The sequence below is a fragment of the Diceros bicornis genome, chromosome X (assembly GCF_020826845.1).
Source record: "Diceros bicornis minor isolate mBicDic1 chromosome X, mDicBic1.mat.cur, whole genome shotgun sequence".
NCBI lineage: Eukaryota > Metazoa > Chordata > Mammalia > Perissodactyla > Rhinocerotidae > Diceros > Diceros bicornis.
In genome coordinates, this window is record NC_080781.1 from 113,831,448 (window position 1) to 113,846,193 (window position 14,746).

Genomic DNA, 14,746 nt, shown 5'->3' on the forward strand with positions numbered 1-14,746 from the left:
CTTGCCTGAATTGCTGCTAGAAGGTTCTTGTTGCTTTTTTCTGGCTTTAAGTTGTGTGCTGTTCTCTTGTGGGTAACTATGAGACTTGTACCATCAAATTTTTAACAAGGGAGAGAAATGTCGAGCATTTATTAAATGGATTTCAATGATAGTTTTCATTCTCTGTGGCAAGTTTAAAAATGTAGCTGGGATTAGCTCACATTGTTCAACAAATGCTTCTATGTTTTTTGGAGGTTTTTTTTTTGAAAAGCTAGGTATTGCTTCAGATCCTTTGCCATAAAGTTACATAAGCTTTGGTTCATTTTTACTGTATTAAATACGAGACAAAAAAATCTGTTTGTCAAAATAAAGGATTCTGAGTATAGATATCAATTTTCAGTATCTTAACTTATAAAATTAATTTTCAAAAGATATCAATAGTTATGGTATATAGTGTGCTTGTTCAGTATAGAAAGGAGTTCTCAAGTGATTGGTAAAATCTTGTGAGTGTATATGATAATGAGAGAAGCTGGCTTGATAAAAGGGAGTTTAAATTTTTTTTATTGTGGTAAAAAAACATAAAATTTACCATCAGCCATTTTTAAGTGGACAGTTCAATAGTGTGAAGTAAATTGACATTGTTGTGAAACAGATCTTCAGAACTTTTTCATCTTGCAAGCCTGAAAGTCTATATCCTTTTCTCCTCACTCCACCCCCTGGTAACCAACATTCTACTTTCTGTTTCTATGAATTTGACTACTTTATTACCTCATGTAAGTGGAATCATACAGTATTTGTCTTTCTGTGACTGACTGGCTTATTTCATTTAGCATCATGTCCTGAAGGTTCATCCATGTTGTAGCATATGACAGGATTTCCTTCGTTGTTAAGGATGAATAATATCCCATTGCATGTATATACCATATTTTGTTTATCTGTTCAGCTGTTGAGGGACATATTGGCTGCTTCCACCTCTTGGCTATTGTGAATAGTGCTGCTATGAATGTGGGGGTGCAAATATCTCTTTGAGACCCAGCTTTCAATTATTTTGGATATATACCCGAAAGGTGAGGATTGCTGAATCATATGGCAGTTCTATTTAAACATTTTTGAAGAACCTCCATATACTGTTTTCCCTACCACTTGCACAATTTTACAATCCTAGCAACAGTGCACAAGTGTTCAGTTTTTTCCATAACCTTGTAGACACTTGCTATTGTGTGTCTCTTTGATTCTAGCCATCTCAGAAGGTGTGAAGTGGATCTCATTATGGTTTTGATTCAAGTTTTGCCCATTTTTTATTTGGGTTATTTGATTTTTTTGTTGTTGAGTTGTAGGAATTCTTTGTATATTCTGGATATAACCTCTTGTCAGATATATGATTTGCAAATATTTTCTCCCATTCTGTAGGTTGCCTTTTCACTCTGTTGATTGTGTCCTTTGATGTGTAAAAGTTTTGACGTAGTCCCATTTGTCTACTTTTGCTTTTGTTACCTGTGCTTTTGGTGTCATATCCAAGAAGTGATTGTCGAGTCCAATGTTATGAAGCTTTTCCCCTATGTTTTCTTCTAGGAGTTTTATAGTTTTAGGTCTTAGATTTAGATCTTTAATCCATTTTGAATTAATTTTTATATATGGTGTGAGATAATTAATGGTCCAACTTCATTCTTTTGCATGTGAGTATCCAGTTTTCCCGACAGCATTTGTTGAAGAGACTTTTCTTGGCACCCTTGTCAAAAATCATTTGAATGTGTATGTGAGAGTCTGTTTCTGGCCTCTGCATTCTATTCCATTGGTCTGTATGTCTGTCTTTATGCCGGTTCCATACTGTTTTGATAATTGTAGCTTTATGATATGTTTTTAAATCAGAAAGTGTGATTCTTCCAACTTTGTTCCTTTTTTTCTAAATTGTTTTGATTATTTGGAGTCCCTTGGATTTGGTGATGAGTTTTTCTGTTTCTGCAAAAAAATGCTGTTGGGATTTTGATAGGGATCGTGTTGAATCTGTAGATCCCTTTTGGTAGTATGGACATCCCAACAAATATTAAGTCTTCCAATCCATGAACATGGGGTGTCTTTCCATTTATTTGTGTCCTCTTTAATTTCATTCAGTAGTGTTTTTTTAAATTTTCAGTGTATAAGTCTTCTACCTCCTTGGTTAGGTTTATTTCTAAGTATTTTATTCTTTTTGGTGCTATTGTAAATGGAATTGTTTTCTTAATTTCCCTTTTGGATTGTTCATTGTTAGTGTATAGAAGCACAACTGATTTGTGTGTGTTGACTTTATATCTTGCAACTTTGCTGAATTTGTTTATTCTAACAAGATTTTGGTGAAATCTGTAGGGTTTTCTACATATAAGACCATATCATCTGTGAACAGAGATAATGTTACTTCTTCCGTTCGATTTGCATGCCTTTTGTTTCTTTTTCTTGCCGAATTGTTTTGGGTAGGACTTCCAATGCTATGTTGAATAGAAGTGGCGAAAGTGAGCATCCTTGCCTTGTTCCTGATCTTAGAGGGAAAGCTTTCAGTCTTTTACCATTCAATATGATAATGGGTGTGGGCTTTTTATAAGTGACCTTTATTATGTCGAGGTACTTTTCTTCTATTCCTAGTTTGTTGAATGTTTGTACCATGAAAAGGTGTTGAATCTTATCAAATGCCTTTTCTGCATCAATTGAGATGATCATTAGGTTTTTTTGTCCTTCCTTTTCTTTATGTAGTGCATTACAATGATTTATTTTCATATGTTGAACCAGCCATGCATTCCAGGAATAAATCCCACATGGTCATGGTGTATAATACGTTTATGTGCTGTTGAATTTGGTTTGCTAGTATTTTGTTGAGGATTTTTGTATTGGTATTCATTAGGGATATTGGTCTGTGTTTTCTTTGTGGTGTCTTTATCTGGCTTAAATTTAATTTTTAAAGAGTAATTTATATATTTTAATCTTTATTTAGGAAAGATTAAGTTTAGAGAGAATTTGGGCTGGCCCTGTGACTTAGCAGTTGGGTGCGTGCGCTCCGCTGCTGGAGGCCTGGGTTCGGATCCCATGTGCGCACCGACGCACCACTTCTCCGGCCATGCTGTGGCCGCGTCCCACATACAGCAACTAGAAGGATGTGCAGCTATGACATACAACTATCTACTGGGGCTTTGGTGGAAAAACAAATCAATAAATCAATAAATCAATCAATAAATAAGTTTAGAGAGAATTAAGATAATTTTAGAGTACAACATATCTGTGACTCTCCTGTCATTGTGTAGAATTACCAAATGAAGAACAAACTTCTTAGGTCTGAAATAAGAAATGGGAAGTACCTGTACTGTGTTCATAAACTTCATGGTGAAAGCATATTTGGTTTCTGAACTTGAATATGAATATAATTCAAGCCTATGAATTGTTTACTGTGGATGTTAGTAGAAAAGTTAGTGGTTCATATCAAGTGGATGCTAATGCTAGATATTTTAATAAGATGTTATCTAATCAGAAGTGGAAGATACAAAAATATTAAATATGTATGTTGTGTTTTGTGGTCATATTAAAATGAAAAAAAATATTGTGCTTAGTAGTAGTAACTGCAGTTCTAAATTTTAGATTAAAATTTCCCATTATCCTCTGTAAAGTGGTTTATTTTACACTTTGGTTTTATTGTTTATTGACTGAATTGTATCCGTTACAATTGTATCTGCATCTTCATGTGACTTATTAATAAATACTCTATTTCATTTGGATACTTTCTACTACTTTGAATAAATAAATGTGAAAATTTTTGATGCAGTCAATCCAAGAGTATGTGAAATAAAAATTTAGATTTCCTTCAAAATTCAGGCAGGAGTATCTTCTCTTCAGCTACTGTGCTGTGAAATCTGCCTTGATATCTGCTATTGCTTGAAATCTGCCAGTGAGCCGGCAGTGCCCAGTGTGAAGTAGGTTTGATGGTAATAATGCACTGTGTTTATATCATGCTGTATACCGTTTATGAGTGTTAACACAAGAATTTAGCTCATTGTTGTAAATTTGATTTTCAGGTCTAGATATTCATTTATACCAAGTAATTGGGTCTCACCTCTGAAATGTTGATAGCCGCTACACTCAGTTGTAATTACCACTGTTTATTCACGATATCTTAACATACAGAAAGTTATGTCAGCGGGGTGTGTATATATATTTTAACAGTATGATATTCAGGTATAAGTGAGATGAAGAGTAAGCGTTGATGGTACTTTTAGAAATTATTCCCGATTTAGCTGTTGACCTTGTAAGACTGAGATATGATTTTAAGGTGATAGTATATGATAAAACAAATATTTTACCTGTTTTGATATTTATCTTGGGATAGGTCTGGGTAATGTGTAGTCAACTGCAGCTTATTTGGGGAAACTGGAGAATTAGCAGACGTGGAATTAGATAGCTGATGTGTCTCCAATATATCAGGTATGGTATGGTATCCATTATCTAGCAGCAGCCAGTGCCAGTATGGTAGACAGATGAGGGGAGGACAGTATTGTGGCATTCAGATTAGGGCAACTAGAGAGACAAAGGGAGACTTTTTAGGGTGGGTTTAGGGGTAGGATTTCAGTTGCTGGGATGGGGTTAGTAGATATACTAGAGCAAGAACAAGGCATGGTATTGGTCCTTGGATGACTGAGGCACCGAGTACAGCTGAATACAGGGTGATAGAATAGTGGGTCTGCAGGAATAAGGTAGAAGCTTTTTCTTATCTCCCTCTCTATCCAAAAAAAAAACCCCACAAACCAAACAGAACTGATAGTACTCATTTGTTGCGAAGGTCATAGATGGCATGCTAGGGGCCGGCCCCGTGGCTTAGCAGTCAAGTGCGCGCGCTCCGCTACTGGCGGCCTGGGTTCGGATCCTGGGTGCCCGCACCGACACACCACTTGTCCGGCCATGCTGAGGCGGCATCCCACATACAGCAACTAGAAGGATGTGCAGCTATGACATACAACTATCTACTGGGGCTTTGGGGAAAAAAAGGAGGAGGATTGGCAATAGATGTTAGCTCAGAGCCTGTCTTCCTCAGCAAAAAGAGGAGGATTGGCATGGATGTTAGCTCAGGGCTGATCTTCCTCACAAAAAAAGCCAAAAACCAAAAAAATAAATGACATGCTAGATTTTCCGCAGAAATCAAAACTGATAGTCGAGGACTGGGGCTGAGTATGTAGGTTGGGCAAGGTGGTCCTAATTGTGGCTAAAGACTTGAGTCACATTTGGCATGTACTGGGGAATGTGGGTAGACAAGGAAATGAGGAATATTGCTAAGCACCTACTATCATACACTTAAAAATAGGAGAGGAACAGGTGGATGTTTCCAGTTCTGTCTGGCTTTAGTTTCTGGCAGTGTATAGTGATGCCATATCTGTGTAGACTGTGCCCCAGCTTGCTCCTTCTCCTCTTCCTGAAAGTAAAAGTTGTTTTTGAAGTGTTGTGGCGTTAGGTGTGTTCACTTTGCCTACTTAGTTATTTTAGGAAGTCCTTTTGCTTTTGGCCTCCCCCTTCCTCGTGTATATTATTTTTTAAGTTTGTAAGGGCAGATATTTGACCTATTTTACGGTTAGTTAGGAAATGTAGACGAGGTCATTAATTCTCTTATGTATGCAGATTTCTTTTAGTCATAACTTCTCTAGGTTACCTATTCCTGCACTAGAGCAGATAGTACCATTAGAAATTCTTTAGGACTCCATCCAGGTTTGTGAAAAGGAAAATATATTTGCAAAGGATATGTGTGGTAGCTGTAATGTGGGTATGCTATCAAGAAACTTTTAGGTTAAAATTTTGTTGCTGGTCTGAGTATACATGATCATTGCTTGATCTGTCATCCTTTTCACCCTGTCCTTTACTCAGAAGACTATAGCAGAAATTGGGGAGAAAAATAGAGGGAGGAAAAGTATCTTTTTTTTTTTTTTTGTGAGGAAGATCAGCCCTGAGCTAACATCCATGCCAATCCTCCTCTTTTTGCTGAGGAAAACCGGCCCTGAGCTAACATCTATTGCCAATCCTCCTCCTTTTTCCCCCCTTTTTCTCCCCAAAGCCCCAGTAGATAGTTGTATGTCGTAGTTGCACATCTTTCTAGTTGCTGTATGTGGGACGCCGCCTCAGCATGGCCGGAGTAGCGGTGCGTTGGTGCGCGCCTGGGATCTGAACCCCGGGCCGCCAGTAGCGGAGCGCGCGCATTTAACCACTAAGCCACGGGGCCGGCCCAGAAAAGTATCTTTGTGAGCAAGGAGAAATCTTTTTTAAAGATTAATCATCAAAGGGGCAGTAGATTTTCTTCTTCTTTTGAAGGTAGGTATTTATGTCTAATTTAATTTCTTGGTGAGCTTTTCATTTCTTGCCCTATGTCCTCCAAGTTGCCATGTGTCATTTGGCATATGGAATGATAGTAACTGTCCTGTTTTAATTAAATGTACTAATGCAGAAACTAGTCTACCTTTTAGCATTCACGATCTCAACCTAAATGACAGACTTCTGTCTGCTGTCTCCTAAGAAAGTAGATAGGCCAAGAAAAGGACCATAGCTTTGGGTCTCGTTGGGAGTTCGTAAGAAAGTTTCTGTTCCCTGCTAATCTTGAGTAGGTGAACATAATAAAGATAATTTTATGATAGAACTCAGAGTTTTTTGTAGATGTTTGACTTTATGAGATTATGTATCTGAAATATGAATAAATCAGGTTTTAGCAGCAGAGCTAGTTTTATAATTCATTAGGTAGTTCAGATTTTAAAAGAGAACATTAAAAAATAAATTTCCACCCTCATAATTTACTTTTTTTGTGCTAACAATAAAATTATAAATTAAAAATTTAAAAATCACCCACATTTTTACCACCCTGATAAGTTAACTGCTTTCATTTGCTTTTTTTTGTTGTTAATATTGCACCCTAATATAGGGCTTTTAATGTATCAAATTTTACCCATGTTGTTACACAGTCATCATAAATAGTTTCAGTGTATGGATGTCTTATTAATTCCTTTTCTGTGCCATAAATTAATCCATGGCAGGACATTTAGGTAGTTCCTAAAAATTTTTAAGTGTTTGTGTTGTAATGATGGTGGCATTTCAGAAGGGTATATTACATTCCTAGATATGATCCTTATAGGTAGAAGGATATAACCCTTTTGAGAGGAGTGTTAAGTTAAGGAGGTGGCATGTGATATATGTGCTAAATTTGCTGGCTTTTAGCAGTTGAATATTTCTGCATTTTTAGGGAAAGAATTAACACACCAGTTATTTTTTTTTTTTCTTTTCGTTGCTTTTTTGTCGCTGAGCTAACATCTGTGCCAGTCTTCCTCTATTTTTGTATATGGGACACAGCCACAGCGTGGCTTGATGAGCGGTGTGTAGGTCCACTCCCAGGATGCGAACCCAAGAACCCCAGGCTGCCGAAGCGGAGCATGCAAACTTAACCACTATGCCACCGGGCTGGCCCAATACACCAGTTATTTTAAGTGTTCCCCCCACTCTCCAATAACATGTGGATTCTGAGGAAGCTTGTTAGTGATGACTCTGTTTTGTAGCTTTTTATTTTCTATCTTGAAACTACTTGGGATCGAATTAAAAGAACTTTGAAACGATTATTCTTTTATTAAATCCAAATTACTCAATATTAAAAATATATTTTTATTTTTTCTTGGGGGGATAATTTTAATTAATTTAGCAACTCACTATTTGGAGTTAAAGATGCAAGCATAATTATATATAATTTTTACATATTTCTGTTTATATGCTATAGTTATAGGTGTGCAACAGGTTTTCAGAAGTAGAAGAAGAAAATTTTTTGCTATTGAATTAATTTAACTTGGAATCTAAACTTTGAGTAACAGGCCAAAAATGTATATTTATTATAGGTAACCTGAGAAGTTATGGTGATCAAATTTCAGCTTTTAGATCTCTGTTTATATCAAAAGTAGTGCCACTGAGTGCATCACTTGAATTTAATGTATAGAATTAAAAATGTGTAATTAGTTATTAATTTTTAATCCAATAATTATATATGAATGTACTTAAGAAACCTTTAATGGCAGTATACTATATACTTGAGCCTAAGGAAGTGGTTTTACTTTAATGTGTATTATTCAATCTATCTATAAATGTGTTTGCTTAGTTTTCAGTAAGGAGGATCAGAAGCTAGTTGTTACTGGATATAATTTTTTTTTCCCTAAAGGAACATAGTGATTGAGAGTTAAAGCAAGTTTTATTTGTATGCTTTATCTTCCAAAGCTTTTGGAATGTTAACTCTTCTATAGTAGTTATGGAAAATTGGTACATGTGATAAAAATCTTGGAGTTTTCCCTTGACACTAGGTGAGAGCTCCACCTTGTGATCTTTGAGCATATTTCTAAAAAAATTAATAACCTACAGTAGGCCAGGAATGGTATGGTGAGTTTTATTATTAAACTCATACTTTTATTTGAGCATTACATATTCTTACAGTTTTGGGTTTCCAAACTTAGGTCAAATGGTATCAAGTACACTTAAAGACCTTGTTTGTGAAATTTTTAATGTAAGTCTTTGGGGGAAGCAAACGGTATTTATATACAGCTGTAGACATTTGCAATAAAAAGGGAAAAGTTCTCAGCTCTTCCTGCAGATCAAGTTTACATTCCTTAAAAAAAAAAAAAACAATGCTAACTTACCCTTTTTCTCCCCATTTAAATTACAAAGCAACTTTAATATACATCAATTTTTTTGAGGTATGAAAAACTTTTTTGGTGGCAAATTGATTAGAGAATGATTAAAATAGTAAAAACTCAGATACATGGAATTTAGTATTCTTATGTTTAATAATATTAGGTGGCAGTAGAGGTAAGTGCCTTCTTGTAGAAATGAATATATTTTCACATTTATTGTTAGAGGTAGTTCCATAAGGGCAAAGTTCATTGCTCTCTTGTTCACCACTGTATGCCCAGTGCCCAGAACTGCATTTGGCACATGGTAGATACTTTTAATTGGCTGGATGGGTTTTTTTTTTGTGTGTGTGTGTGTGTGTGAGGAAGATCAGCCCTGAGCTAACATCCATGCTAATCCTCCTCTTTTTGCTGAGGAAGACAGGCTCTGAGCTAACGTCTGTTGCCAATCCTCCTCCTTTTTCTCCCCAAAGCCCAAGTAGATAGTTGTATGTCATAGTTGCACATCCTTCTAGTTGCTGTATGTGGGACGCAGCCTCAGCATGGCCGGAGAAGCAGTGCTTCGGTGCGTGCCTGGGATCCGAACCCGGGCTGCCAGTAGCGGAGCACGAGCACTTAACCGCTAAGCCACGGGGCCAGCCCTGGATGGGTTTTTAATATTTAGAAACTTTTTATTTTTTTTTGTGAGGAGGACTAGCCGTGAGCTAACATCTGATGCCAGTCCTCCCCCTTTTGTTTTTTCTTGAGGAAGACTTGCCCTGAGCTAACATCTGTGCCCATCTTCCTCTACTTTATATGGGACGCCGCCACAGCATGGCTTGACAAGCGGTGCGTCTGTGCATGTCTGGGATCTGAACCTGCGAACCCCGGGCTGGCAAAGCGGAGCGTGTGCACTTAACCGCTTGCACCACCGGGCCGGCCCCAGAAACTTTTTAAAACAAGTCTTTCGCTGGTATAGGGAGTTTGCCAGTTTAATAATTTTTTCTAAATCTATCAGTCCCTGGCATGATATTTCTTGTTAAAATATAGGTACCATGTTTGGGAGACTCACATCTTTATAAATTCTGTTTTTCTTTTGTGTTTGCTTTAGTTTATAATTACCAAATACATGTTAGTGTAGCCCTATACTGAGCAAAATAATTTGATCTGACAAAACTTCTTTACACTAGAAGTTAATTCTGTGCTATTTAGAGAAATGTAGTATATCACACAATACTTATTTTATATAGTGCTCTCTGCTTTTCAGAGCTCATACATTCTTTATGTCCCTTAGGAGAATATATTTATGAACTATCTTTAAAATCTGTTTAAAGATATTTTATTTAAGGAATGCAGCAAGTTTGGTTTTATAAAATGCTCAGAGAGAGTGAGCCAGTTGGGGAGGGGGCAGGTAGGCAGACAAAGCAAGCACTTTATTTCCATCTTGTCATCTAGATGACCTGATGTGTTGGTTAGAACTTATTAGCTCTGTACCTCTCTAGCTCCCTTTAAAAGACAGAATTATTTTATTTTTTAAAAAACAGTTTTCTTTTTAAAATAAGTTTAGATTTTTAGGAGGCTAGGGTGTCTCCGGCATGTGGATGGCAAGCCTCAGAACTCTGGTGTGTACTACTTAGATAATTCCTTAGGTTACAATAAGAATAAAACCAGATTAACAATTAGTGGTCTCAGAGGGAAACAACCCTGGGACCATGATTTAGTGTAAGGAGAAGACCATACTAACGGTCATCTCTAAATAAAGATTTTACTATGTATGAGTACTTTTCAGAACAAAAGATAAACTCAAAGTGGTGGTGCAGACAACCCTTGATTATGCAGGGCTTACTTTGTGGCTTCTTCATTCTTCTTGTTTCTTCTATTACCTCATTATTTTGCTATTTATAGTAGCTTAATTAGAGTGAGCTAGGAAACGCAGTGTTTTGGACTTCTGTATATTAATTAAATATTAGTAGCTATGGATTATGTTTTTTATAGATTTAAAATTAGTGGAAAAATTATCAGTTTCTTGTACAACATCTATTCTGTTGGAAACTTCTCTTCTAGATAGAAGTTTATCAGTATGTGATATTTGAACATTTATTATTAATTGGATATGTTTAGTCTTATCTGCTTTTTCTTTACGTGGCCACCAAGTACTAGATTCACTTGAAAATAAAAGAAAAACATAAGAAAATTATAAAAGGAAGTTACACATAAAATTAAGAGCTTGAGACCCAGCCTATTTTCTCTTTTTTGTTATAGACTTGTCATTTGCTTGTACGTCCTTCTCTCATGTAGGAACTGCATCTTTGACCTACAAAACTGGAAATAGTAACCTTCCTATGGCCAAACTTACACTTACTTCGGTCACAAATGGCATTCATCTGTTGTCTCTATGATATTATTGATATTTAAATTGACTGTAAGTTCCTTGAGGGAATACCTCAGAGCTAACATTTTTTTCCCTTCCCTGTTCAACACAGTGTGGTATTGTCATGAAGTGGTTATTTATTAGTAAGCCAGGCTTTGTACTGTATGTTTTTTCTACTGTAGAAGAGCCTGCTTTTAAAGTGTTTTAGGTTTTTTGTTAGCTCCTTTTAACTGTACTATACATCATCAGCAAAAACCTATAGAATTTTCAGGCATCTTGTATTGTGGTTTAAACTTGCCATAAGGATTTCAGGACCAGCAAAAGAGTCACATTCGGTTCCTAGTTAGGGCATACGTCTTTTTAAGCCAGGCTAGAGAATCATAACAAATTTTTAAAATAATTGGCTGTAATACAAGCTTCTTGCTTTGTATCTGTTATTACTATTGTGGGGCTACAAGAGTTGTAACAAATCCGTATCTAGAAAAAGCAGTCAAATGCAAGGGAAAGAAATCCTTATCTACTAAAACATATTAGCAGGCGCTGGGAAATTTCGTTTTTGAGTATAGATACCCTTCTCAATATTTTTGATGTGTTTATAGTAAATATGGCATCCTCCCCCTTTTAAAGGAATTGTCTGTCTTAGAAGAAAGAAGTAAACCATCGTTTTACCCACGTAAATACATGAATATATTTCTGACATTGGGGCGTTCCAGAAGATGATAAAGAAATGATAGCAGCTCCAGAAATACCAACTGATTTTAATCTACTACAGTAAGTATATTATGATAATTTTTAAATACTTGCTTTATCCACAAAATGGGAAATGTATTAAGTTAAAAATTACTTCTGCTTGAGAAGATCTAATATATGAGGTAGTATGTATACTTTGAAACAGTTTATATCAACATTCATTGGGCTCTGTAACAGTAGTTATTCCATGCTTTTTTGGTACTATGTTTCAAATTTATTTTTTAATTTAGATACTACACAATTTATTATTTTTGCTGTGCAGTTCTTTGAGTCAATAATTGGTTCTACAATAGCAACTGTTTTGAGGAAGTGTCATGAAATTCCTAAGTGTTCTCATTAGTAAGGAATATATATCATGCAGTAGTATTTAGGATGTAATGTCAGATTTCTATTAGAAAATCAAATGATGATAGGCTAAAACAAATCTAGGAGGGTAGGACATGCTCTCCATATTTTTGGCAGAAACAAATTATATGCTTATTGGTCCATAAAGTGACTTCAACATAGGTGTTTTCTTTATCCTCATCTTAAAAGCTACCTATACATCTTATTCAACTTTTATTCTACTTACTCTTTGGTGTTTGATATAGGAAAGAATTTGAGCTACTATATGTAATAGTGACTGGTTTTCATACTAAGCTCCAGTTTCACTAGTGCCTCAGTGAAAAGTGAACCTTTAAACTGCCCATGGATCCCTTTAACTTAACTTTACAAACACACATACACCACACTATATTTGCTATTAGGATCTTTATAAGACTTGATTTGAAAACAGTCTGGTTGCTAAAAATTTTGAAAACAACAGATAGATACCCTTGTACCTAATGGTAGCCAGTGTCTGCTTTTGATGGTATACAGGTTTTCATTTTTAAAATAATTTTATTGAGCCGGCCCCGTGGCTTAGCGGTTGAGTGCGCACGCTCCGCTGCTGGTGGCCCGGGTTCGGATCCCGGGCGGGCACTGACGCAGTGCTTCTCCGGCCATGCTGAGGCCGCGTCCCACATACAGCAACTAGAAGGATGTACAACTATGACATACAACTATCTACTGTGGCTTTGGGGGAAAAAATAAATAAATAAAAAAATTAAAAAAAAATAATTTTATTATTTTCAGTAGGGCCTAAGGGTCTACTGGGATATTGCCAGTATTTCAAAGTATGGTTTTTAATGTGATTTAAATCCGAGTATATTGACTCTACTTTAAGATTTTTGAGGAAAATTTGTTTTTCTTTTTGTTTGAGGGAGGATATGGGATAGTCTGAGAAAATTAATTTTTGGTTTGACTATTGTAAAATTACGTTATGAAATTTCTTAATTAAGATTAGAGATAATTAAAAAGGTTTGTATTATAAACTATTGACTATTAGACTATCTCAAGTAATCAGGGCCTGAAAAAGGATAGCGGATAAGAAGGAATTGATGTTGTGGAAGTAGAATAGACAGCATTTGACTGGATATGTGAGGTGGGGGGCTGGGTAAAGAGAAAGAAATGGAAGATTCAGTCATGTGATACTCATGAAATTTCAAGCCACTAAAGTTTTAACCCAATATTCTCCATAAACATATGTTATTTCACCTAGGATAGGGTTTTGTTGTTGTTGTTCTTTTTTTTTTTTTTTTTTGTGAGGAAGATCAGCCCTGAGCTAACATCCATGCCAATCTTCCTCTTTTGGCTGAGGAAGACTGGTCCTGGGCTAACATCTGTGCCTATTTTCCTCCACTTTATATGGGACGCCACCACAGCATGGCCTGACAAGTGGTGCCTCGGTGCCCACCCGGGATCCGAACCCGGGCCACCAATAGCAGAGTGCGAGCACTTAACTGCTTACGCCATGGGGCTGGCCTCGATTGTTGTTGTTCTTTTGATCTTAAAAGCTGAGAGAAAGCGTTGGAGAAAGACAGACGCATGAGGATATTTCTTCTCTGGTTGGGGATATTTTAGTTTCCTATGCTGATTACTCACTTCAGCTTTCTTCAGAAGGTTTTCCAGTTAGTAATCAAACCTCTAGTGGCTCATTCTCTTAGTTGGGATAGCCTGGAGATGAAGATTAAGAGTGTAATTGAGCCTTTGATTACTCTGTGGCCGTTGGAATATTGGGAAGACTAGTGATTGTTTGCAGACTTACAGCAGTTGCTGAGCTCTCTAAGAGAGCTGGTGTCCCACAAATGTCTTGGGAAGAAAGAAGTATTACTTATACACCAAGGTATTTTAAAAGCGTTTCAATTTTTTTTGTAAGGTCATATAGGCATTGGGAAGAATATTGATAACAATAGTTTTCTTAAGAAGTAACAGGCATGAGTTTCAGGGTTAATATTATAGTAGTCATTCAGTTTTTGGTGCATTAACTCTGGGAAATGGTATTATTATAGGCCCTTCCCTCGAAACATTATAGAATATAGTTAGGATTGCCACTATCTTCAATATGTTGTTTAAATTACTTTGTAGGTAAGTGCTATAAATAGTAATTTTTTTTCCCTGCTCACATTTATAAAGTATTCCTACCTCACAGCCTCTGGACAACTGCTTATTGTAGCATTAAAAATGGAAATATAAGAAATCTAGTTAGAGAAGACTAGCTTTAGAAAGATAGCCTTTCACTTTGATTCTATTTATTTTAAGCAAAACTGGCACTAGGTTTACACATTTAGAGTGGTAAAACCTTTATCTTTTACGGGTGTGGCTCAATTCTAAAATTCATTGTGACCCAAATACTGAGTATGCCTTGCCTTAAGCATTTAAATGAGGATGTGCTACTACTATTTAGATAGATAGACCCATGTTTACATATATAAGAAGCATCACACATGTGTATTTAAATTAGTCTACTTCCTTCTGTGTGAGAAAATCCAGGTTGTACACAATCCAGGTTGTTCAAAGTGTTCCTCCTATTCCAAAGTGAGGGACAATTTCTTAGAACTATAGATTTACATCTTGGAGATTGAAGAGACTTGAGAGATTTCATTCTTTCCTGCATGTACGTTGTTTATAGATGAGAAGATTGAGAGGTTGTCACTTGTCC

The 14,746-nt window shown here is 36.2% G+C and overlaps 1 protein-coding gene across 5 annotated transcripts in view; it reads left to right on the forward strand.

Annotated features, from left to right (window-relative positions):
- The window catches only part of STAG2 (STAG2 cohesin complex component), a 114,171-nt gene that overhangs the window by 33,872 nt on the left and 65,553 nt on the right, over positions 1–14,746 (forward strand). For 4 of the 5 annotated variants that reach the window (XM_058536647.1, XM_058536646.1, XM_058536650.1 and 1 more), the window contains exon 2: positions 11,605–11,748. In XM_058536647.1, the coding sequence (XP_058392630.1) occupies positions 11,705–11,748 (44 nt within the window). In that variant the 5' untranslated portion in view covers positions 11,605–11,704. Of the gene's footprint in view, positions 1–11,009; positions 11,029–11,604; positions 11,749–14,746 lie in introns of those variants that run through there. The other variant, XM_058536648.1, reaches the window with a different exon arrangement.